General features: G+C 33.4%; 3 protein-coding genes across 4 annotated transcripts; 2 read left to right on the top strand and 1 right to left on the bottom strand.

Annotated features, from left to right (window-relative positions):
- The first annotated feature begins 2,853 nt into the window (after window positions 1-2,853).
- LOC112509246 (glutamate dehydrogenase 1) lies at window positions 2,854-7,527 on the top strand. Of its 2 annotated transcripts, XM_025114105.1 has the most exons (11): window positions 2,854-3,081; window positions 3,201-3,294; window positions 4,239-4,364; window positions 4,573-4,686; window positions 5,092-5,313; window positions 5,557-5,631; window positions 5,738-5,854; window positions 6,259-6,509; window positions 6,628-6,703; window positions 6,823-6,909; window positions 7,096-7,527. In XM_025114105.1, the coding sequence occupies exons 3-11, from the start codon at window positions 4,257-4,259 to the stop codon at window positions 7,279-7,281; spliced, it is 1,236 nt and encodes a 411-aa protein (XP_024969873.1). In that variant the 5' UTR covers window positions 2,854-3,081; window positions 3,201-3,294; window positions 4,239-4,256; the 3' UTR covers window positions 7,282-7,527. The 2 variants fall into 2 exon arrangements, with proteins under 2 accessions (XP_024969873.1, XP_024969880.1); XM_025114112.1 differs by lacking the exons at window positions 2,854-3,081; window positions 3,201-3,294 and adding an exon at window positions 4,051-4,095.
- Window positions 7,528-9,475: 1,948 nt separating this feature from the next.
- Window positions 9,476-11,293, bottom strand: LOC112509235 (protein SINE1-like). The gene is made up of 2 exons (XM_025114095.1): window positions 10,043-11,293; window positions 9,476-9,966 (listed from the first exon to the last, which is right to left on the bottom strand). The coding sequence occupies exons 1-2, from the start codon at window positions 11,291-11,293 to the stop codon at window positions 9,574-9,576; spliced, it is 1,644 nt and encodes a 547-aa protein (XP_024969863.1). The 3' UTR covers window positions 9,476-9,573.
- Window positions 11,294-16,726: 5,433 nt separating this feature from the next.
- LOC112523956 (L10-interacting MYB domain-containing protein-like) lies at window positions 16,727-17,650 on the top strand. The gene is made up of 3 exons (XM_025133672.1): window positions 16,727-17,065; window positions 17,146-17,428; window positions 17,487-17,650. Exons 1-3 carry the CDS (start codon window positions 16,727-16,729, stop codon window positions 17,648-17,650), a joined length of 786 nt encoding a protein of 261 aa, XP_024989440.1.
- The last annotated feature ends 1,663 nt before the right edge of the window (window positions 17,651-19,313 follow it).

Here is a 19,313-nt window from a genome sequence, read left to right on the forward strand (position 1 = left end):
CTTTTTTTATTATAATTTAATTTAAGTTTAATACTGAAATAAATTTAGTTTTGGTTTAGTAATATAACATTTTATAAAGATAATAATTAAGTATTATGTTAGAAATCAATGATTATCCTAATTATATTTTAATTTTTTTATATTTAAAATGAGATGTTTGTCATGTATTTGATTATGTTTATCTGCAGTTAGTTACACGACTTCAGATATGAAGCTTTAATAAGCTGTACTTACGCACAATCTACTTGTAATCTTGAGTTTTAAGTAATATGCATTAAAAACAGTACTTTACGCATAAAAAGTGGTTTTCAAGAGTTTTTGTCAAATGTTTTGTAATATAGTATTGATATTTAAAAGTTCTCATTTTTTATGTAATTTCTTTAATTTATTTTTTATTATAATTTAATTTAAGTTTAATAATAAAATAATTTTATTTTTGGTTTAGTAATATAACATTTTATAAAGATTATAATTAAGTATTATGTTAGAAATCAATGATTATCTTAATTATATTTTAAATTTTTTATATTTAAAATGAGATGTTTATCTTGTATTTGATTATGTTTATCTGCAATTAGTTACACGAATTCAGATATGGAGCTTTAATAAGCTGTACTTACGCATAATATACTTGTAATCTTGAGTTTTATGTAATATGCATTAATAAATAGTACTTTAAACATAAAAAGTGGTTTTTAAGAGTTTTTGTCAAATGTTTTATAATATAGTATAGATTTATAACACTTAAAATAAGTATAACCTTAATTTTTATGCAACTTACATAAATATTTCTAAAGTTCTTATATAATTAATATTAATATATAATGTAATGATTAAAATTAATCAATAAATTTTAATTAATAGTTTCCAATTAGTTAACCAGTATTTGTTAATAATTACTAGAAGAGTACTCGTGCAATGCAGCGAGACACATATGATTTTAATGTTCTATTTTATTATTTGTCTTTGTCGATGTTATAATACGATTTTATGTGTTCTTAAAAAATGAAATAATGATTTTATTTTTGAATAAATATAAATTTGAAGATATCATAAAAATTTGAAAAAAATATATATTAATGTTAATATCAAATCAATTATTTAAAAATTTTCATTTTTTTATGTAATTTTTTTAATTTACTTTTTTATTATAATTTAATTTATGTTTAATAATAAAATAATTTATTTTTATTTTAATAATATAACGTTTTATAAAGATAATAATTAAGTATTCTGTTAGAACTCGATGATTATTCTAATTATATTTTAGATTTTTTATATTTAAAATAAATGTTTATCGTGTATATGATTATGTTTATCTGCAGTTAGTTACACGGATTTAGATATGGAGCTTTAATAAGTTGTACTTATGCACAATCTACTTGCGATCTTGAGTTTTAAGTAATATGCATTAATAAACAGTACTTTACGCATAAAAAATGGTTTTTAAGAGTTTTTATCAAATGCTTTATAATATAGTATATATATAAAGATAATAATTAAGTATTTTTTTAGAATTTGATGATTATCCTAATTATATTTTAGATTTTTTATATTTAAAATGAATGTTTATCATGTATATGATTATGTTTATCTGCAGTTTGTTACACAGATTTAGATATGGAGCTTTAATAAGTTATATTTACGCACAATCTACTTGTAATCTTGAGTTTTAAATAATATGCATTAATAAATAGTACTTTACGCATAAAAAATGGTTTTTAAGAGTTTTTGTCAAATGCTTTATAATATAGTATATATATAAAGATAATAATTAAGTATTCTGTTAGAATTTGATGATTATCCTAATTATATTTTAGATTTTTTATATTTAAAATGAATGTTTATCATGTATATGATTATGTTTATCTGCAGTTAGTTACACGGATTTAGATATGGAGCTTTAATAAGTTGTACTTACGCACAATCTACTTGTAATCTTGAGTTTTAAGTAATATGCATTAATAAATAATACTTTACGCATAAAAAATGATTTTTAAGAGTTTTGTCAAATGTTTTATAATATAGTATAGATATTTATTAATAATGGTAGATGTCCGGGACCAGGTTATTATTATTTCTTTTTTCTGCTTTTGGTTGATATTTATTTATAAATTAATAACAATAAATAATAATTACGGTTAATAAGTGTTGTAATTAAAAAGATGATAAAAAACTTTATCGTTTCAATAAATTAATTACAAAGTATGGTGAATTATAGTAGTGTTCAAAAATCCGACCAACCCGATCAACTTACTCCAACTTAACGCGAAATAACTCAATCCGAAGCAACATGATGTCTAATCTAGTTGTAAAATTGTCAAACCGTGGATATTAGGTTGATATTGAGTTACTATTATTTGAACACAACCCAACCCGATAAACCCGACATACTTTTATTTTTTGGATTTAATATGATTGTTGAAATTCTATTAATATGTACATTAGACAATTACACCATCATGTATGTTTTTCATATACATATATTTTCAATCTATTCACATCTCTATATAACACATTCGTATATATGTAATATATTCAGTAACTGTGAACATATATATGTAAATTGAGAAAAATTAACTGAATGTGATATACGTAAGAAATATGGATAAGTTGTATCAAATGATTAATGATGAAAAAAAATTATGAGTAAAGAAATAACATATTCAATGTTAGAAAAATATTTTAATATACCAAATATCAACCCGACCAACCCATATGAGTTAAGTTGGATTAAATTTTTTTCAAACGTAAATATTAAATTGAGTTGCTTAAATGTCTTCGATCCAATAAACCTAAGTCATGATTATAGTTAAAAACTGAAACCCCTAAAAGTTGTGATGTTCGTTATATGGTGATGGTCTGAGCCTGTGATAAACACAGAACATCGTTTAACGTGAAACATTTAAATAAGATACAAATCGACGGTTTTTACTTCTCTCTCTGCAATCCTTCTTCAAAAGTAACTGTGTGGATCAGTGGTGGAAGGTGAGTAGCTTATTCTTGTCGTCATACTTGGGACTTGCCATCACAACTACGTACAGATTCTTCATTCATCATTTTCATTTTCATTTCTGTGAGGTAATTCTTCGGCTCCTCACGAACTTGATTCCGCTTGCTTTTCATTTTTATTTTTTATTTTTTAATTTTTATTTCCCCCCCCCCCCCTTAAAATGCATTCCACTGCTGTATATATATAGTGAAGTGAGCTCCAAGTGAAAGAACAGATTGGAGTTGATCTCTGGTGTTTGTTCTCAGTCCAGGGTTCTCCACTGCATCATTCCTCGGTATCCGGTAGGCTTTTAATTCGATTTTCAGATATGGATCGACATTTGATTTTCATTTTCATTTTTCCTGTTTTTAGTTTTACTTTGTTAATCGATCATGTACATGATTATTTTAGTTTTGAAGAAATTGAAGCTAATTTAACTAAACAACAGATTTGGTTGTTCCTATAAGGGTAGATTTTCGGGTAGGGTTTTCTTCTTCGTCTCTGCAAAGTCAATTGGGGGTTTTGGCTCCAATAACCGTCCAGTGATCATTCGGGTCAGATCATGAATTGGACTATTTGAGATTGGCTAAGTTGTCGGTGTTTTTTCTTCTTCTTTTTTCTGCTTTTTGGTAACCATGGTGTTCTGAGGGCCTGAGGGGGTTCTTAAAACACGTTTTTGATGTTCTTCAAATTCACCAAATATAGACATATTTGGTACAACTGTCACTGCACAAGGTACAATTTTTAATGCATATAATGAGACTCATGTGATGTAGGTTTAGGTGTACCCTGTTCTTGACTCATTGGGTCTTCAACGCTGTCACCAACTCACCATTCTTATCCAAATGCATATTTCATCATTTAGCTTACGGCAGGCTCGCATGAGTTGTTGAGACCTAAAAGGATAGTGATGGCCACTGTGGGTCAGCTGGGTTGACTAGATCCATACGCGGCATGTTGAAGATGATCTTGTGTTTTTATATGCTAATAGATCATTTTTTTTATAAAAAAAATTATTTTTATATAAGTATAAAAATGCTAATTGGCTTCTTAAAACTGGATAATTTTGAATACATTATGGGAACATGAATCCCAAAAGAAGGGTAAATGAACCACCTCTTCTCTAATATATATATATATATATATATATATATATATATAAGTGTTACTGCTGGCTTCCAAATTTTCATCTTGCATCCCTTTGTTTTCTGAAAGATTGTTCTATCTAACATTTTTGTTTGGTCAGGGTATTTGGTAAACAAGCATGAACGCTTTAGCTGCAACAAACCGAAATTTTAAGCTGGCAGCTCGTCTGCTGGGTTTAGACTCCAAACTTGAAAAAAGTCTGCTCATTCCATTCAGGGAAATCAAGGTGATTTTGTAGCATTCCCTGATTCCATTCATACAATTTGATCTTGGAGAGTTTTGAGGTTATTCCACGATATCTGTGAATGCGATCTGTGTTCATTTTTTATCAGGCAAAATTCGTAATTTTGTGAGAATAATTGTTTGGTTTTCTTCATGTGAAGTCCTGAGTACCGTCTGCATGATGCTTATGTTGCCTTAAAACCTGATCGCAGGTTGAGTGTACAATACCAAAGGATGATGGTACGTTGGCATCTTATGTTGGCTTCAGGATTCAACATGACAATGCTCGCGGACCCATGAAAGGAGGAATCAGATACCATCCAGAGGTGCGTTTTTTACAGTCTCAAATTGAGCGAACAACATTTTTAACCACTGCACCCGATTTTAGCTTTCAAAAACAACCTTGTGGTTGAAGTTATCCCAAGAAAACACCAGGGAATATGAGCATTTCTGCAACCATGTTGAAAGTTAAAATCAAGTAAAATGGTTATAAATGTTGAATTTTTTCAAGTATAGTTTTTTTGTTAGAATCCCTGCAGGTTCAATGGTATTATTGAAATCAAAAGCCAAATACAATGGTTACAAATGTTGAACACTGGTCTGAAAGTAAAACTTATTTTGGGATGTTATTTTTGTTTAGAAAACACTGGCATCTATGAATTTAATATAATTTGTATCCATTAAAGGTCGATATGGCTTAACCCTATGAAATATGTTGGATGAGAGAATAGGTTGATCCAGATGAGGTGAACGCTTTAGCACAACTGATGACATGGAAGACGGCTGTAGCAAATATACCATATGGTGGAGCGAAAGGAGGGATAGGGTGTAATCCGGGAGAATTAAGCATATCTGAGCTCGAACGGCTTACTAGAGTTTTCACACAAAAGATACACGATCTGATTGGAATCCACACCGATGTTCCAGCACCTGATATGGGAACCAATCCCCAGGTTTGTTCATTTCAAGTTAAGCCCTTGTATGCATTTTACTTTAACATTATAGTATTATCCAATAGCCCAAAGCAGCAGGCTAGCCCAATACCCTCTATATCAACTTAAAACCATGGTAGAAATAGTTGTTAGCCTAGGATTTTGAGCTTAGAAGGAGCTCACAAATCTACTTTTCTATCCATGTGGGATGAGTTGTTACAATTATGGGCTACAAAATGACTTATGGTTGTTGTGTTCGAACAGACAATGGCATGGATATTAGATGAATATTCCAAATTTCATGGATACTCGCCAGCTGTTGTTACAGGAAAACCTATTGTAAGTATACTTGATTCTCAAACCTGCCTTTTTATCCGGATTTTAACCTCTTCTGCAATTGCGTACATGTTACCATCGGGTTTAAGGGTTCTATTTCTGAATTCAGGATCTTGGTGGATCACTGGGTAGAGATGCTGCTACTGGAAGGGGAGTACTCTTTGCAACAGAAGCCCTTCTTAATGAATACGGAAAGACTGTTGCTGGCCAGCGGTTTGTTATACAGGTACATATATATCTATATATATATATATATCATATAACCAAGATTTTTCCATAAGGGTTAACTTGCATAAATGCAACATCAAGATTTTAATTAGGAGTACATCAAACTAATCATATTTCCTTTTTGGAAGACTTGAAAGGCCCTGTTTGTAATGAAACACTGAATGGTCCAATCATTTAGATATATTTTCACCAAGATGGTTTGTTTTCCATTTGAATGAATCTTGGATGTTGATGTTTTCTAAGAGGTGCTTATCTTTTAAGCCTAATTAAACTTTTTATTGATAAGAGGTGGTGTTGAAGTCTGATAGCAGAATCAATAAGACTAGACTGAATGTTTTTCTAAACTGATTTCTCCTTTGTTTTATTCTGATTAATTATATCGAGTCTGTTACCGTATCTCAGGGTTTCGGAAATGTGGGTTCATGGGCTGCTCAGCTTATTCATGAAGCTGGTGGAAAAGTTGTATCAGTGAGCGATATATCAGGAGCAATAAAGGACAACAATGGGCTTGACATCCCAAACCTACTTAAACATGTCAAAGAACATAAAGGAGTGAAAGGTTTTGGTGGTGCAAACTCCATAGATGCTAATTCTATTTTGGTTGAAGATTGTGACATCCTCATCCCAGCTGCCCTTGGGGGTGTAATCAACAGGTCATTTTCAAATCATCGTATTCGACTTTTTGTTAAAAACACAAGAGACAATCTTACCCTTGTATTTACATTTCTACAATATGTCCAAACTCACTTTTCTTGTGATATTTGATCAAAGGGAAAACGCGAATGAGATCAAAGCCAAATTCATTATCGAAGCAGCTAACCATCCTACTGATCCTGAAGCCGATGAGGTTAGTATTTTTTAACCCATTACTCAAATCATCCTTACTAGATACTAATAACTTCCTTCCATGGTTTTATGTTGATATGAATGTTATTAGTTCACATTTTTATGTTTGTTTATTGACAGATCTTATCAAAGAAAGGTGTTGTTATCCTCCCCGACATATTTGCAAATTCAGGAGGGGTAACAGTTAGTTACTTTGAATGGGTTCAGGTAGAATTCGTTCATCTTACTTAAAACTAGAATTGTTATGCTTTTTGCATAGATCATTATGTCGAATGTTGGGGGTCTTCACGAAAACAATTGCTCTACTCTTTCCCCAAAACCCACCTCATTTTTGGGATATACTGGGTTCGTTTTGTTTGTTTCAATACTGAATATTTGTGTTGAATGATGTAGAACATTCAAGGGTTTATGTGGGATGAGGCAAAAGTGAATAAGGAGCTAAAGAAATACATTGGACAAGGTTTCAAAGATGTGAAGGAGATGTGTAGAACTCATAACTGTGATTTACGTATGGGAGCTTTTACGTTGGGAGTCAATCGCGTTGCCAGAGCTACCGTTCTTAGAGGTTGGGAAGCTTAAGAAACAGACATGAACGGAACTAGTCGAATAAAACGTCAGGAAGAAGATAGATTCCTGTTGTTTAACTGTTTTTATGAATCAACCCGACCCCGGGAGTCTTTGACTTTGTTTTCTCTTTGTTCGCTTTGTCAATCCAATGGTTTCGGAAAGTTCTTTTCCTGAAAGCAGGTGCTCTTTGTTTATATTTGGAACTTGCAAGACTGTTATGTGTTATTTCAGTGTTGAATACCCGCAATCGTAAAACTATACAAAATGAGTTGGGATTTCGAATTGAATTCCATCTCGATCTTGTGAAATCCCTTTAAATATTGCATCTGGTGTAAAGACAAGTTTGGGACTGAAATCTCACGAACATTGGATTTACAAATTTCATGGAAAGTTGGTATTTTATTGGGATTTCATATAAACTCGACTGTAATAATGTTTTAAAATATGTTAAAAACATTTATCTTTTAATAATCAATTAATAAAAAGTAATTTATTACTTTTATAATTTATCTATAAAAATGAAATTCAATTTTATTCCTTGTTGAACAAATCAAAAATTCTAAATCACGAAATCCAAATTTTTCAAAAACATTCTACCAAACCAAACCGGCTCTCGAGTTCATTTTGGTTTGCAGGATTGTTTTCTAGAGATTTGGATTTTGTGTAGGGGTTTGGATTGGAATGAGTTTGAATCATTAGTGTGTTTAGTTTATAGGATTTGGAATGGAATTGGATTCCATTATTTATAAATAATTTATAAAAAAAAACTGTAAATAATTAAATTACATTTTCATTAATCGATTATTACAACATAAATGTTTTAAACATTTTTTAAAACCTTTTCATGCAATCCTACTAAATCTTGTGAAATCCTGAGCATCACTTAAGAATTTCAAAATTCTATGTTTGTAAGATTTCAAATTCGAACAATCCAACAAACTAAACATGAGATAAGAATGAATCTGAAATCCAAATTCCATTTCATTTAAGCAAATCTTCAAGAATAGTATTCACAACAAAAAGTCTATATGAATATCATTGTTCAAAATGTCAACTACCATAATGCATATTATAAATTTGATTAAAAAAATACAATGATTTTCAAATGACAAAAAACTAAATCCGAAAAAACCTTTAAAAAAAAATAAAACTTAATTCGAGGTAACCCGATATGTTATAGTTGATACAAGATTAGATCAAACTGCATTTATGAGGTTGAGATTGGGTTAGGGTTATTTGCATCCAACCCGACGTCTTTCTATACTATGGATTTAATATGATTATTTAAGTTCTTGATTGACATACGTAATTAGACTAATCGTAATTAGCTATGTTCAAATTTATATTATAATTCAAATCGTAATTTTACTTTCTTATTTGCATCGCATGAACCTCTTCTTTTTTGAGTTTGTTGGCCTTTTTTATATGTTACCATTTTGATTTTACTTTGTTTAAACATAAACACCTTCGTAATTTTACTTTCTTATTTGCATCGCTAGATTGTAAAATGATGTATCAGATTTTCAACCCGATCAAACCAACCCAACCCAAACCGTTTTGCTTAGGTTGGGTTAGATTAAGATTTTTCAAACCGCAAACATTTAGTTGAGTTGTTCAAATGCCTTAACCCAACCAATCCAATCCTACAAGAAACTTATGATGGTTATTTTGAATGATAAATAGTTGATTTGTGACTCTCAAACCTGAAATGAACTACTTTTGTCTTCAAAGGGTCATCAATAAAACCTAATGAAACTTAAGCTTATAATCATACTTCCAAAAACAAGATAACAACTTGAAAATTAACGACTTAGGGGCCGTTTACTAAACCACTTATCTGGTAAGTGTTAATCAGATAACTTTCCTCACCTGATGCACATGGCAAGGGCCGAAAATCTTACCCGGTAAGAGCGATGATAAGGATAGAGAGTTTTACCCGGTAAATGATGGTGATGACTCTTATCCGGGTAAGCGTTTACCGGGTAAATTGTTGTATACGATACCCTTTTAATATATACAATCTTATCTGGTAAAATAGATTATAGTGTCAACTCCCACCGGTAAACGCTTACCAGGTAAGTATTTGGGTAAACGGTCCCTTAATGTGAAATTTGTATTGAAAGAGGCAATTTATTAATGAGAATGGCTGCTTATATTGAAAGAAATTTGGTAAAGGTCATCATCTATTCATAGATAAGAAACACTTGAAATCAAGCTACAGAATCCTTTTAATTTCTCTACCAACGATACATTATCGATGGTCACAACTTTGACTTTCGACCACGATACAACAGAAGAGCGAAATCAGGTAGGAACGAGATTGTAATCCTCATCTGGAATTCCTACCAACAAGAAACAAACAATGACCGAAAATAAAACAATAAGACCAGAAAGAATTCTGAGAGCAAAAAACCGAGGTTTTGCTTTGGTTTCAGGAACAAGTTCTTGGCAAAGTTCTTCAGTTGAAGACATCGATTCTGAGGTACTACGATATTGTTCATCTTGGCGATCACTGGAGATCCCGCTTTCATCTTGATTTGATGTGGGGTTCGAATCAAATTTGCTCGAAGAAGGGATTTCGAATCTTTGACTCTGTTTCTCTGAGAGATCAGAGTTTGGAGCTTGAAGAGACTTGACGAGCTTTCTTGGAGTAGTGAAAATCTTAATGTTGTCAAGATTGATATAAGATCGGGATTTCTGAAACAAATTATAGGAGCATAAGATAAACCGATTGATAAAGATTTAAAAGAAAATGTAAGATCATTAGATTCACCTGAGGACTAGGAGTAGCACTTCTAGAATCACCATTAGTTGAACTTTTCTGCAAGAATCCTGAAAACCCATCTGCATAATCCTCAGAAAAACCGTTATGCTCAGAGTTCTCAATTACGCTTCTAGGAGTAGACATCCCACCAGAAAATAAACCGTCTTTCAAAGACACGTCTACTACACCATTTCCATTCCTCCAGTGCCTTCGGTTTACACTTCTGCCAGAATCAAGAAAATTGATTGAAAATGGTGAATCGTTCATAGAAGTGCACCCACCAAATGAACCCATGGTTTGTGATTCAGGTGATCCAGTGAAAGAATATCGATCTTCATCAACTCTTTTACTGTTTCTATGTTCATATTTTGAACCTTTTTCTGTCAAGATTCTCTTTGCTGTTTCTGATGCTTCAAAGGCAGCTCCTTTCACATACGCCATTTGATCAGTTTGGCACTTCTCCATTTCTTCGATTACAAAGCTAAGTTCAGACATTATACACTTGTAATCCAAACACCTCATGAGAAAGTTGATCATTTGAATGGCTTCCAACCGTTTCTGAGAATTACCCTCTGAAGCACCCGTGTTCATGATTGTGACACCAGACCAGATTAACAATCTTGCATAAGCTTCAACAACTAAACCGTTATGTTCGGCTAAAGACATAACTAACCCCATATGTGAATTTGTCTGCATAGGCTTTTCTAAAGCTGCAGCAACTCTTTGACACACCTCATTGACCATCTCACTTGAAGCAAACCGCCAGTTATCCGAGTCCACAAGAGCCTTCAAACAGAGGGCAGCCCCAGAGGACAAATTCTCTTGGCTAGCTAAAAGAGAATCAGAAAGGGGTTTACAAAGAGAGTGAATAATTTGCCTTTTCTTGTTTTCGGGAGTGGTGGGGTCAATCCCATATCTAGCAATGGCAGGAACCACCTTTGAGCAAGCCTGGTGAAGGGCAAAAGAGGCTACACTAGAAGTTAAAGTCTTGATAATGGTGGTCATGATATTGTCGATTTGGGGTACAATTTTTGTGCCATGAACACGGGAAAGAACTTCATAAAGGGAGATTGTGTATTCCCCAGATGTCAATCCGGTTTCTTTGGTCTCGCAAACTTGAGCAAGAAATATTGGAATGGCCTTCGAATCCAAATCTTTAACGTAGGATTTTAATGCTTTCATGGCTGATTTTCTACTATCAGCATCTTTATCAAGATTTTCCAGTTCTCGCCTAAGGATAGGGCTCAGATTTCGTCCCATTCAGTAAACTGGAAAAAACAATGAAATCATTGATCATTATTCTGCATTACAATGGTTTCTAAATGATCTCCCATGAGATTGAAATTCGTTGCATCTAAACCAATTGGTAACAAGTAAACAGGACCATAAAGGTAGAGTCTGGGAAGGTAGAAAAAGCAAACATTTCCTCTACCCCAAGGAGTAGAGAGGTAGTTTCCACTAAGACTCCAGGCTTGCAATTCAAAATCCTAAAGGAAACAAGAGAGCAAGTTACAAGAGAGAACAGTAGCAGAAAAGTGTGTGCAAGGCCACTGAAATTTATTGGCTGTTCTCCAAGCCCCTAGGATAAGTCGAGATGCACGCAAGTTGGTCCAGACACCCATAGTTAACAAACAAAAGTAGCAGAGAAGTGTGTGCAAACAACCATCAGGTACAGTAAACAGAAATAGCAGCAAAAAACAAAAAGGGAAATAGGTTAAAACAACGGAAATTGACCAAAATAGCCAAATGGCTCCCTCCTATGCACTTTTTAGCCCACTTTTCTAGTTGGACCAAAATAGTCAAGATTTCACAATTCCCATTTTGCAACTTGCAAAATGTACTTCTTGTGAATCAAATATGATTCTGGTGCGGATAACTTGCGAAATGTCCTTGGTGGCTTGCAAATGGCCCACATAATCATATTTTAATACAAAAAGTACATTTAGCACTTGAGAAATCTTGGCTATTGTGGGACAAATTGGAAAGAAAAGTAGGATGAAAAGAAAAAAAGGGAAACCATTCGGTAACTAAACAAGAGAACACATGGTGCAACATTGACAACTACTGGTACGAGAAAAAAAAAACTAAGCCTGATGTACAGTAGAAAGATCACACAAGTAGATACATTAATAGACATGAAAAATAGATAAAGAAAACTAAAACGCCCCTTCATCCGATGTAGTGTTTTGGATGACACAATCTATGAACATTGTTCACTGGATCTGCCTCTGGTACTTGACCAATAAACCCCATATCAAGATTCAACAATTCAATCAAGAACACCACGAAATACATTCACCTCTATAACTCAATCTCAGTTTCACTTGTTCAAATTCTCAACTTCACTTGTTGGTAATAACTAAAAATTAGAAATACCAACCCAAAAGAACACCAAAAATACAATCAATTCAAAGTAAACTCCACCTTAAAATAAGTGAATGTACTCATTCTAATTTATCAAGAGAGGCAGATAGTGGATAATTGAAGCAATTAAACCCCAAGATTTCATTTCTTCGTGGGTATCGAAGAAATTGGAAGTAAAGTCAAACAAATTCCTAAAAATTCCCTAAATTCTGAACATATGTACCACAAACATGCATATGCTAGTCCAAAAACAAGAAGAACACTCAAAAATCGGCAACAATGGTAAAGAAAGATACCTGTGTGAGATGAAAAAAACCCTCTTTGCTGCTAACTTCACCTCAATCGAACATGAAAACACATAAAAGAAGAAATGAGTTTCTGCTTTTTGAAAATTTGTGATACGAATCGACTGTGTAAGTAATTTGAAAGAAGGGTCAGGATTTTCTTGAATGTATAAATACCGTGATTTTCGTGCCACTGTACGATCCCGAGTATTTTCCCCAATTTTATTTAGGGTTTTCCATTTTAATTCAAATCTATTTGGTTTCCCTCTTTCTCTTTCTTTTTGTTTTGACGATTTTGCCCATCTATTTTTTATTTACTTTTTTGGCCCAAAGGAATTTATTGGAGCAATTGAATTGCATTCAACGTCTTGCCATATCTTGTAAAATTGATTATTATGATTTAAAATAGTAAAAAAAAATATTGTATTTTAACATACAAATTAATTGCATAAAAGAATATACTATAAATTATCTGATTAACCTTATTTATGTTCAATATTAACTGAATCAACCAGTATTAATAATCAAGTCGAAACAATTTAACCATATATGAAAATTATTATATAAAAAAAGAAAAAAAATAACACGTTACGTATGTTTTTATTTAACCAACAAAATTCGCGGGTCTTGAGTATTTTTTTCACTTTAGAAATGACCAGTAAAAGGTATTGATGGAAAAGGCCAATCTCGTCATTTCACCGTAAATTTGTAGTTTTTGAATCTTCCCGCTCTTTTGTTTTATACATGTTTTTCCTTTCTTGTCTTTATTTCTCGTGGTCCTTTCAAATGGAGAATATGCCATAAATAAAATATATGACAAAACAGTCCCTTGCATAGTTACTAATATTTTAACAGGGACCCCATATGTTTAGTTCAGATCTAAAATTGCACTATAAAACACTTCATATGCATCTCTCAATTAAGAATGTCATATTTATTGATCTTGTCTCTTCTACTTTCAATATCATATTTGGTGCTTTAAGTTTATCTTTTAGGAATTTCTTAATATAAAAAACAGATGTGTTTATATATTTTATTAGATTTAACGTGTAATTATTCATATCATCAGTTGACATATTAGATATTGTTAGATCAAATACTTTTTTATTTAGTTTCTATAAATTGATATTTTAAATTTCGGGTATTTAGATCATCATTTTCATGTTACATATTAAAAAATCGTTTATGTATTGCTCTTCAAACAAGGTAATAACACATACATGTATCTATGTTATGTTAAATGTCACCGTCTTTGTTATTTTAGCAAAAAATATTAGTTCAATTTGGATTATGCAATAGTTGCGGGTTGTTTGTTTGTGGCTTATTTGGGTTAATGATGCAAATGTCTTATTCCCCAGCTATATTAAAGTGTTTGTTTGAGGCCTAATGATTAATCAATAAGGGGGTGCTTAGTTTTGACTTAGGGATTGTTTGGTTGCGGCTTAATAGGTTGTATAAGGCTATATAGCTTATTCGATCAGCCATACAAACCTGTTCGGATATGGCTTAATCGGCCAGTCAATAACTTATTCGCTCAGCTAGAAAAGACGTGTTGTTTAGACTAAGCCCAAATTTTTACCCATATGCCCTTCTCTAAAACACTTTTTCCAGCCACCTGCAACAATCTTCTGACTCTCCTCCTTCCTCTTCAGGCCAGCTTCCTCCTTCCTCCTATTAGTCTCTTGATGGGCATAATAACTGATTGGCTTAATAATTAATTGGCTTATTCACACTAACATTTTGAGATGCTTACATGATTAAGCTTAATACATTTTGTCCATATTTAGCAACAAAATTGACATCCCTACACTTGCACCCTCTATTCATGTCGCCCTCTCTCAATAGAACCCTACCAGCTTCTCTCTTTCTCCTTGCACCCTCTCTCTACCTTGCCCTCTTTCTATAAAATCCTAGCAGTTTCTTTCTTTCCCCTCTGCACCCTCTCTTCACCTCGCCCTCTCTTAATAATAGAATCCTAGCAGCTTCTTTCTTTCCCCTTACACCCTCTCTTCATGTCGCCCCCTCTCAATAAATACCTAGCAGCTTCCCTCTTTCCTCCTGTAACATCTCTTCACGTCACTTCTCTTAATAAAACCCTAGCAACTTCCCTCTTTCCCTCCTGCACCCTCTCTTCATATTTTCCTTTCTCTCGGCGACTGAGGACCGCTTATCTTCAAGCAAGTTATAATTTATCTCTAATTCTAAAGTTTTTAACCAAGAAGAACATTTTTCTGTCTTTATCTTATTCGAAAAATTTCTTATATTTGCTATGTGTATTTGTGTGTAATCCTAGATTGTTTTAGATAGGTTTTCTTTACTTTTTTTATTTCTGTAAAGAATCTGTAAAAATTTGTATTGATCATTTTATATCAATATATATTTTTAAAATGAAAGTTTATGTGTTTGTATTCACCCCCCTCCTTCTACAAACTGTACGCCTCTAAACTTTTGTAGATCCGATTGCGACAAAAAATCCAGTACTGCTTTTCATTGATTATTTCCTGCATCATGGGGTATTTTTTCTCTATATCCTTCACACGTTTTCCTTAGCTCGAATCTCTTTTTGCAATTGTTTTATAGTCTTCTTCTTCTCTTCGATCGCTTCCTCCATTTTACTTTGCCTCTCCCTGTTACTCCACCACTTATCATTGATCTCTTTGATCTCTGTTTCAGTTTTTTATATGGATTTCTTCATTCTCGTAGGCATGATTTGAGAAGACGGAGGGTTTGATGATGATGGGTTTCCAGCCATTTCTTGCAGGAAGTGGACAAGTAATTGTATTAAGATTGAATATGGTCGGTATGAATTGTGATTTTTGATTTTATGAGGTATCTTATTTATACACTATCGCCCCTACCCCTAGAGGTGTCATTGTGTTGTAAAATCATGTCATAAAGTTGTCATGGACTTATTAAAGTGTGTCTGAAAATATTCGTCATAAAAGCTTACAAAATTCGTCCGGAAAGCCTGATCTTTACCCCTACTTAGGGGCTGTTTGTTTGGCTCTTAATGGTGACATTAAGAGCCAACCTCTTAATCGGTAAGAGGTAAGGGCTGTTTGGCAACAAAAAAAAGGCTCTTAATGGTTACATTAATCATTTTGTATCTAAGGCTTCACTAAACCATTCAGATTTCTATTTTTCCAACTTTGCCCTCTCTACTACTCTCTACACCAGCCCCTTCACACGATCGTCGGTCTTCAAATCGCTCCCCCCCACACACACGATCGTCGGTCTCCGGTCGCCGTCTCCGATTGCCTTCTTCCAGCAGGTCGTCCGGTCGCCTTCTTCCAGCAGGTCGTTCGGTCGTCATCTTCCAAGAGCTCTTCTGGTCGTCGCCCCTACTGCTTCCCTCCATCCTTTTCCTAGCAAGCTTCAGGTATTTCCACCCCTACTGCTTTTGTCATTATCTGTTATCTAATGGGATTGATTTTCGTGAGAAATAGAAAATGGATATACCCCAAGAAAAAGGAAACCAACATATTATGCTTTTCACTGTCGTTGTGTGGATGGGGTTATTGATTTTCGACATTTTTTGATAAGAAAAAGGAAACCAACAGAATGATATTCCTGTTGTGGTATTTCATGGTATGGGGTTATGCTTTTCATAGTAGTTCTTGTCACAAGCCTACTGTTATTCCTTCTGTAGTATTTCCTCCATCCTTTTGTGAAGAATGATATTCCTCCTGTATGTGCATTGAAATTTCATTGTTAGCAATTTGGACTTGTTCCTTTTTTTCTTTCCCAATTTCATCTTCTTGGAATAATAAACTAAATTCTTGACTTTCTTGGATCTACACATTGTTTTGGACATTTCTTAACTACTTTGAGATTCAAAGGTCTGCTTTGGACATATTTTCACTACTTAAAATTGTATGACTTGTTCATTTATTGACTTGACTTGATAAACTTAATAAATTGAATTCTTGACTTGTTCATTTATTGACTTGACTTAGAACATCTGTAGGTAATTGTTATGGTAATTGTTATGGTAATTGCTATGGTAATTGCTTATGGTCGCTTTATAAAATTGTTTGGATTAGGTATGGAATTAGTTGGTGAATCTTTGCACCAAAAGAAACGTAGGATTACATGGAAAAAGGAAGGGTTGGTCCAAAGATTTCTTGAAGCTTGTATACACGAGACAATTAAAAATGGACGAGAAGGTAGTAGTTTTAAGTCACAGTCGTGGAAGAATGTTGGAGAAGAATTGAAAAAGAAACATAACATTATCGTCGACCAACGACAAATGAAAAATCACTACGATTACCTAAAGGGAAAAGACGCAGCATGTTCTAAATTGAAAAACAAAACGGGCAATGTCTACGATCCATCAACCAACACCTTCAATCTATCCGATGAGGAATGGAAGATAGAAATTTCAGTCACTTTCTTTCTTATTCTTTACATAATTATATTTTTATAATGTATTTATTTATATGGATATAACTTTTTTTAAAACAGCAAAGTAAATACATGGAACCATTGAGAAGTACCGGACTGCTTTACCCTGAACTCTGTGTGCAATTATTTGATGGGGTTGCTAGTGTTGGGCTTGAGAGTTATGAAACAACATCTACAATTCTTGATCCTTATGACTCTGATCCCAACTTGAATGAAGATATACCTGACACACAAGAAACCGGTGGGCCACCCTCAACTCAAGAAACCGAGGAGCCACCCTCAACTCAAGAGTGTTCTTCTCGTTCTCCGGTACAAAGCAAAAAGCGGAAAGCTAAAGAAATAAGTACTTCAAAAAACGGAAGTTGAAGAAACTATTTTGAAAGTTATGAATGTTATGCTAGAGAAGCATGGAGGAGCAAAAGATGACATTGATGATTGCTTGAAGAAGTTAGAGGAACTTGGATGGGGTGCACCGTTGCATGATATAGCACTCTTTGTTTTAGCCAAAAATGTTGACTATAGGAAAATGTGGATGCGTTTAGAACGGGCGAAGTGTGAGAATTAGATTAGACTTATGGCACGCAAGTACGGACTACTTTAGTTGGTGGGTTTGATTAGACTATGTTTTTGGGAGGATATGTGTTTCGATTAAACTTCATGCTATTGATTCAAACATATCTTTTGGATTTGTGTTTATTTTTGGATTGGAACATGTGTTTTGGAATGGATTTATTTATGGTAAAATGTGTTTAGGATTGGATTTGTGTTTATTTATGGTTTTCCTGTTTAATATATGTGTTTCTCATGTGCTTAATATGTGTTTCAAGGTAATACATGGATTTTGAAGAAGAACTTTTGCTAGTTATGATCATCTATTGGTATTGGAAATACAAACTTTCTTCAAGAATAGAACGAATAAGAGATAACATTTATGCCTTAACTGGACATGCATATACACTAGAATTGTTAGCCGGATCGAATACACAATGCGTCAAATTGATGCGGCTTTCTCGGGACGCATATATACTATTATGCAACCATTTTAAACAAAAAAAATTGGTTGCAAGATAGTAGGAATGTCACCATCAAGGAGAAGGTGGCTATATTTTTGACAATTACTGGCCACAATGAACGCTTTAGAATGGTTAAACAGATATTTCAACACTCTACGGAGACTATTCATAGAAACTTTCGTGAAGTGCTACGAGCAATGATGAAATTTGCAAAAGAAGTTATACGACCGACATCCTATGAGGCAACATAAAACACATCAGAATGTCAAAGAAACCTCTAACAAATATTTCCGGTAAGTTTTCTATTATATTTTGTAAAAACCAACAAGCCTGTTATATTTTCTATTAATTTGTATTTCTAAATAATTGGTGCAATGGGTGCATTAGATGGAACTCTCATACATGCAGTCGTGCCTGTTGATCAACAAGCTTGTTATAGAGGTAGAGGAAGAGGTGAATGTTATCAAAATGTTTTAGGTATTTGTGATTATAATATGTTTTTCACGTATGTTTGGGCTGGATGAGAGGGTATATCACATGATGCTAGAGTGTTGAGAGAAGTTGCTTTTAGTCCAACCTCTGGCTTTCCATTTCCTCCACGAGGTATGTAAAATTTTTACTCAACTTTAAATGTTTACCATTTCTTATACATTTTATATAATGGGTTGAAACTCAAATTTCGATTGTAGATAAATATTATCTCTGTGATGCTGTTTATGCCAATACTCGTGGTTTTATGACTCCATATCGCAATACGAGGTATTGGCTTGCTAATTTTCAATGACAACGTGCCTTGACCGATGAAGAAAGGTTCAACCATGCTCATGCGCAACTCAAAAACGTTATCGAGCGTGCCTATGGTGTCTTGAAGGCAAGATTTCCAATTTTAAAGCAAATGGCTCCCTATCCGTTTCGCATACAAAGGAACGTTGTGATTGCCTGTTTTGCGGTTCATAATTTTATACGAAGATGCAATATCCACGATCAGTTATTCATGGATTACGACAACGACCCCATATTTATTGCCGGGGGACAAAAAGAAATCGAGGGAGGCGATGAAGATGACGTGGATGGAATGCCTTTTGGCACTCAAAACAATCAATATATGGCTAATTTACATGACCAGATTGCGAACTAGTTAATGTTAAATCCGTCAAATTAAAAATTGTTCAAAAACTATTATGTTGGAATTTGATTGTTATGTTTTTGTTTATT

The sequence above is a fragment of the Cynara cardunculus genome, assembly GCF_001531365.2.
Source record: "Cynara cardunculus var. scolymus isolate 2C chromosome LG 1, CcrdV1, whole genome shotgun sequence".
Lineage (NCBI taxonomy): Eukaryota > Viridiplantae > Streptophyta > Magnoliopsida > Asterales > Asteraceae > Cynara > Cynara cardunculus.